This window comes from Saimiri boliviensis, chromosome 7 (genome assembly GCF_048565385.1).
Source record: "Saimiri boliviensis isolate mSaiBol1 chromosome 7, mSaiBol1.pri, whole genome shotgun sequence".
Taxonomy (NCBI): domain Eukaryota; kingdom Metazoa; phylum Chordata; class Mammalia; order Primates; family Cebidae; genus Saimiri; species Saimiri boliviensis.
The window spans coordinates 83,304,293-83,310,514 of NC_133455.1; the positions used below are offsets into that span (position 1 = coordinate 83,304,293).

The 6,222-nt window shown below is 37.1% G+C and overlaps 1 protein-coding gene across 1 annotated transcript in view; it reads left to right on the forward strand.

The window, feature by feature from the left end:
- LOC101037794 (solute carrier organic anion transporter family member 1B1) overlaps window positions 1-5,349 on the forward strand; it is a 99,619-nt gene extending 94,270 nt beyond the window's left edge. The window contains exon 16 of the mRNA XM_003926555.4: window positions 3,326-5,349. Coding sequence (XP_003926604.1) covers window positions 3,326-3,536 — 211 coding nt within the window. The 3' untranslated portion in view covers window positions 3,537-5,349. The remainder of the gene's footprint in view (window positions 1-3,325) is intronic.
- Window positions 5,350-6,222: the final 873 nt, after the last annotated feature.

A 6,222-nucleotide genomic window follows, 5' to 3' on the forward strand; every position in this document is an offset into this window, starting at 1 on the left:
GGTATGGTTGTGATGGCACGTTTTTAATTTGGTGGACGGTTCAGGCTGCAATCCAGTATATGGTGCTTAAGAGTAACAGCCAATTTGTCCTCAGACTGAAGTTGAGTTGAAGCACTTGCCTTGGCCCTGATAGGGTGTGGCATAAAGAAATCATGTATGGGTGTGTAAAATTTGGTGGAAATGGGCAGGGGAGGTTCACTAGTTTCTCATTCTTGGCTGGCAGAAACATAATCTGCCTCACTCTCTTGCCCCAATACAGGGCTCATGACCTTCATTTCGCAAAGACCTTGTCCTCTGTTTCCTTGCCACAGTGCAGCTGCAGGCTGGAGACATGCTCTTCCAGTGACTATCATAAAAATGGGTCCAGGGTGGACCCTCTTTCCCAAGTCCAGAGCAGGCAATTCCATGACCTGTCTGTCCTCCATCACTAGATTACTACTGTTATGTGTAGGGTGGGGTAGCTGGATCCTGTCCTTCATGTAAGCCCAAGCAATGCAGGTTCCCTTTAATCTGGGCTGCAACTGCTGCAAGAAACAAAGAAGATGCTTTATCTGGGTGCACACATGCCAATCCCCAGCAGGAGGAACCACTGTTGCATCCGTAACAGTGTACAGTGGAGAGGGCAGGAGATTATCCTCTATCCAGATTCATTCCTGAGTGTTGGTACTGCCTTCTTCAGTAATTCCTGCTGTGCCTACATTGTCTTTGTCCCAAGGGAAGATATAGTGGGCTACACTCCCCACTCCCTTAGGGGAGGAACACATTGAGGGTTAGATCTCCAGAGGTCCTGCTGTTTCCCCCAAATTCTCTGGCCCCTCGGCCTGCCAAAGTCAGAGCAGTTTGTTGTATATGTTTGCCAGGGATTTGGTGTCATGGTGACTCCAAGATGGAGAATCCTCAGTCAGGGCAGTGGCATATCATTAGATGCACAAACAGTATGGCACCTGCTTCCTTTAGATGGGAAGTTGGTGCAGCCATATTCTGCAGGCTAGCCACCCAGTTGTCTATCCTTGGGAAGTTCCCAAATTGCCAAAAATAGCATTACCCCAGGGTCAAGAGGGCAGAGGAAATCCCCAACAATTTGGTGGTCAGCAGATTGTCAGAGGTGTCAGGGGAGCAGAGAAGCACATTTACCTACCTTTTCACAGGTTCTCTGTGGATTGACTGCTCCCAGGCTTTTGCTGCTTTTCTTTACTACACCACAGCTTCTTCTCATGGGTGCTTTACCAGTTCCTGGCTCTCTTTCCTCATTTTTCATTTGGAACTTCCTTATTCACCAGTAACTTTGATCTTTCCGAGGAGAACTGGAATTTTATATCCCCAGTCAGCCATCTAGAAAAGAACTTGTTTTTTTTTTCTTTTTTTTTTTGTCAGTAGAAGTATGATATGTCTTCCTCCATGTAATTACTTTTAATCTAATCATCTTTAAAGTAGATTTCTTAGAGACTGCATATAGTTTGTTTCTTCTTTTTAATCCTTTAACTAATTCAGTCTTTTAATTGGTCTGTTTAGATTACTGGCATTAAAAGGGTTTACTGATGTTGTTAGACTAATGTTGATCATAATTTTACTATTTTCTATTTGTTATATTTGTTCTCTGATCCTATTTTTGTCTTCTACTCTTTTTTCTTTCTGTTGTAGTTTTAACTGAATAGTCTATATGACTCTGATTTTATATGACTATATAATTATAAATTTTTATTTTACCTTTTTTTTATGTGTATCAAGTTTCTGATCTATATGAGTCTCCCTGAAAAGCGTCTTTTAACATTTCTTACAAGGAAGATGTACAGGAAAAACATTCCTTCAATTGTTTGTCTGAGAATGTATTTATTTCTACTTTACTTTTAAAAGAATTTCACAGAGTACAGAATTTTAAGTTGGGATTTCTTTCTCTTAAGACTTTAAATATTTCACTCCACCCTCTTCTTGCTTGCATGGTTTCTGAAGAGAAGTCTGATATAATATTTTCTCTTCTATAGATAAAATTTGATTTTCCTTCTGGTTAGTTTTAGGATAAAGTTTTCTTTATCTTTGACTTTCTGTAATTTGGAAATAACACACCTACATGTAGTTTTTCTGGTCAATGATAACTTATTTGGATATTTTAAAATAACCTAGGGAATGTAATTGAATTATTTGTAACTCAAAAGATAAATCATTCTTAGCATTTTCTAAGGTTCCTGGATCTGTGATGTAGTGTATGACATTAAGAGAAACTTTTAGAATTTTTTTTTTTTGAGATGGATTCTCACTCTGTCACCAAGGCTGGAGTGTAATGGCAGTGTCTCAGCTCACTGCACCCCCGCATCCTATCTCAGTGATTCTTCTTCCTCAGCCTCCTAAGTAGCTAGGATTACAGGCACGCACCACCCTGCCCAGCTAATTTTTTTATTTTTAGTAGAGATGGGGTTTGTCAGGCTGGTCTCGTACACCTGATCTAGTGATCCGCCTACCTTGGCTTCCTAAATTACTGGGATTACAGGAGTGAGCCACTGCACCTGGCCAGTAATTACTTTTTAAATATTTCTTTTGCTCCTTTTTTCTTTGTTTTTATTCTAACATTTCCATTACACACACTTATATAATGGTCCCAAAATTGTTACATAATTTAAATTGGTTTACTTTTTAGCCTTCTTTTTGCTTTTCAGTTTTGTAGGCTTTCATTGATATATCTTCAAATTAGAGAGTCTTTCTCAGCTGTGTTTCTATTAACTAATAAGCCCATCAAAGACACTCTTTATTTCTGTTACAGAATTTTTTATTTTTAGCATTTTTCTTAAGTTCTTAGAATTTTTATCTTTCTACTCACATAACCCATCTGTTCTTGCATGCTGTCTACTTTATTGATTAGAACACTTAACATATTAATTATAGTTGTCTTAAATTCCATTGTGAAAATTTCCATGGCCCTGACATATGTAAGTCTAGTTTTAAGCTTACTTAATTTATTCAATCTATGTTTTTTCACTTTTGGTATTACTGGCATTTTTTTTTCATTACAGTTAAACATAATGCATTCAGTAAAAGGAACTGCTTTGATAAGCCTTTATCAATATGTTTGAAGGTGCTGGAGAAGGGGTAGCATTCCATAGTCCTATATTTAGGTTTTATTATTTTAGTTATAATCCAATGACCTCTAGATTATAAATTTCAAACATACTTCTCAGTTTCTCCCCATAATTTTTTATGGGGAGAAATTTTGTATATATTTTTTTCCCATAATTTTATTTTTTTCTTTAGGATCTGCACACTGGAGCAAACATTGTAAGTTATGAAACACAATTTTAAATGATTTATCGTTTTATTTTGGCTGTTTCCACAGAATTGTCTTCTTGGGCTTGTCTTCAATATTAAGAGTCTCATCATTTGTTTTATATATTGTATTAATTTATGCCATGAAGAAAAAATATGAAGAGAAAGATATCAATGCATCAGAAAATGCAAGTGTCATGGATGAAGCAAACTTAGAATCCTTAAATAACAATCAACATCTTGTCCCTTCTGCTGGGGCAGATAGTAAAACACATTATTAAGGGGAGAGAAAAAAGAAGAAACACACTTCTGCTTTCATGTTTCCAAACAGTGCTGCATGTCATTTTTGAGGAGTTCCTGGTCCTTTCACTAACAATTTCCACATCTCTTATAGTGGAAGTATAAATAAGCCTATGAATTTATAATAAAACAAACTATATGTAGAAAAAAATAATAGAAGTAAAGATTAGACTATATGATCCATACAAATTTAAAGTGAGAGTAATGGTTATTGTGTAATAGAAGAAAAAATACTTGCTCAGGTAATTGTAACTCTTAATAAAACAAATGAGTAGAATATGGGTAGAGGTGAAAAGAGAGGAGGTAGATTAATAGCCTAAGTAAAGAGAAATGCCTAATGTCTATTTGATTAAACAAACACACAGTTTGAACTATAATACTGAGGCCTGAAGTCTAACCTGGATGTATGCTGTAATAATATCTGTTACTCACATAAAATCATATATTTCACAGACTTTATTACTGTATAATTTAAAACTTTTTTGTTTAAATAAATTTAGAATATGTTTAAATATTGTTGAAGAAGTAAAGACATTCAAATATTTGCAAGCCATGATTGTCAAACAACATATTACTTATTATGTGTTAAGTTTTTATTAGACCCATGGTAATGAATTAGGAAAAACTGACTTTGACTAATGTAGCAACTATCATACTTCTCTTAACTACATTTCCTGGATCATTTGCTGCAGCTTCTACATCAGCACTTACTTGCTTCTTCACTTTGTGCGTAGGTAATGAAACTAGTCCCTTTTGTTAAACTCCATGAACCAAATTCTACTGCTTTTTTCTTTTTCAGCTTTCCCATAGAATGACAGAGAGGTAGGGCCTTGCTCTAGATTATATTTGGCCTAAGGGAATGTGCTGGCTGCTTTGATCTTCTATCCAGGCTACTCAAGTTTTCTCCATATTAGCAATAAATCTGTTTCATTTTGTTATTATTTGTGCGTTCACTGAGGAAGGACTCTTGATTATCCTCAGGTACTTTCTCTTTGCATTCACAACTTGGCTGTTTAATGCTTTGACTTATCTTGGCTCTCGATTTGCCTTCCTTACTAAACTTAATCATTTCTAACGGTGGATTTAAAATGAGAGATGTGTGACTCTTTCATTCAAACACTTAAAGGTCTTGTAAGGTTACTAATTGGCTTAATTTTAATTTCTATGTTGTTGTGTCTCAGGGCATAGGAAGGCCCAAGGAGATGGAGAGCAATATAGCAATAGTTAGTTGGTTGGTGGAGCATTCAGAACACACACAACTTTATTGTTTAAGTTCCACATACATGGGCATGGACAGTGTCAAGTCAAATCAACTATAATAGTAACATAAAGATCACTAATCACAGGTCACTATCACAGTTACAATAACAATGAATAAGTCTGAAATATTGTGAAAATTACCAAAATGTGACAGAGAGACATAAAGTAAGCACATACTTTTGAAAAAATAATGTCAATAGACTTATTTAATAGAGGATTGCCACAAACTTTCAATTTGAAGAAAAAAAAAAACCACCAAAACATGTGAAGAGCAATAAAGTGAAGTTCATTAAAACAAATTGTGCCAGGAATAAAGACTAGCAAGATCACAGAATCAACCTCTACTTAAAAGTATTAGAAATATGGAGGCAAATAGGAGAAACAGGTAAAAAGAGTTGGAAATGCTTGCCTCTGGAAAGTAGTAAAAGCAGAGAAAAACTCCTTTTCAATATGAGATTTTTGCTCTAATCTTATTTTTACAACTTTGTACATAAATGGCTTTGGTGAAAATTAAAATAAAAATCAATCACTAGACTGGTATGTCTCTTATTGATCAACAATAAACAACAATATTGACACCCATGTACTACACTGAGAGCCTTGGATGAGCCTCTAAGACTAGCTGGTTTTAGATACCAGAGAGATCACAGGGGTTAGAGCACCAAGCAGTCTCTTGATGTCCCTGATTCAAGGACTTGACTCTTGGATTGCATTTCTGAACCTGCCCTCAGCCAGAGGGGAGCCCACTGTCCTGAAGGTTGAATCCCAGGCCAGGCATAATTCAACAGAAGCTGATTAAAGGGCCTTGCCCTTAAGGAAACATTGGCAGTAGTCTGGTAGTACTCCCTGTGGGCCTGAAGTGGTTGTGGCTGTGGGTTGAGGCTCCTGTGCATTTGAAAATGGGAGGGAAGAGTGGGAAAGACCTGAGCCTTGTGGTTTGAGTGACAGCTCAGCCACAATATGATAGAACACCAGGTAGACTTTAAGATTTTTGACTCCAGTCTCTGACTCCTGGATGGCATCTCTGCACCCACATGGGGCCTGGGGCACCTCACCACCCTGAAAGGAAGAACACAAGCCTTGCTGGCTTTGCTGCCTGCTGATTGCAGAGCCTCAATGTCTTGACAAACATAGGCAGTAGTCAGAGAGTAGTTACAGCAGACCTTTGGTGAGACTCAGAAATATGCTACTTTAGGTGTGACCCAATGTAGTCAAGTTCTGAAGGCCACAGTGGTGCTTATCTCACTCCAAACCCAGATTTAGGTGGCTCAGGACATAGAGAAAGACTATATGTTTGGGAGAAATTAAACAAGAGAACAAGAATCTCTGCCTGGATATCCAGAGAATTCTCCTGGATGTTGTTCAAGACCATCAAGGTGGTACCTCTACAACTCTGCAAAAAACACA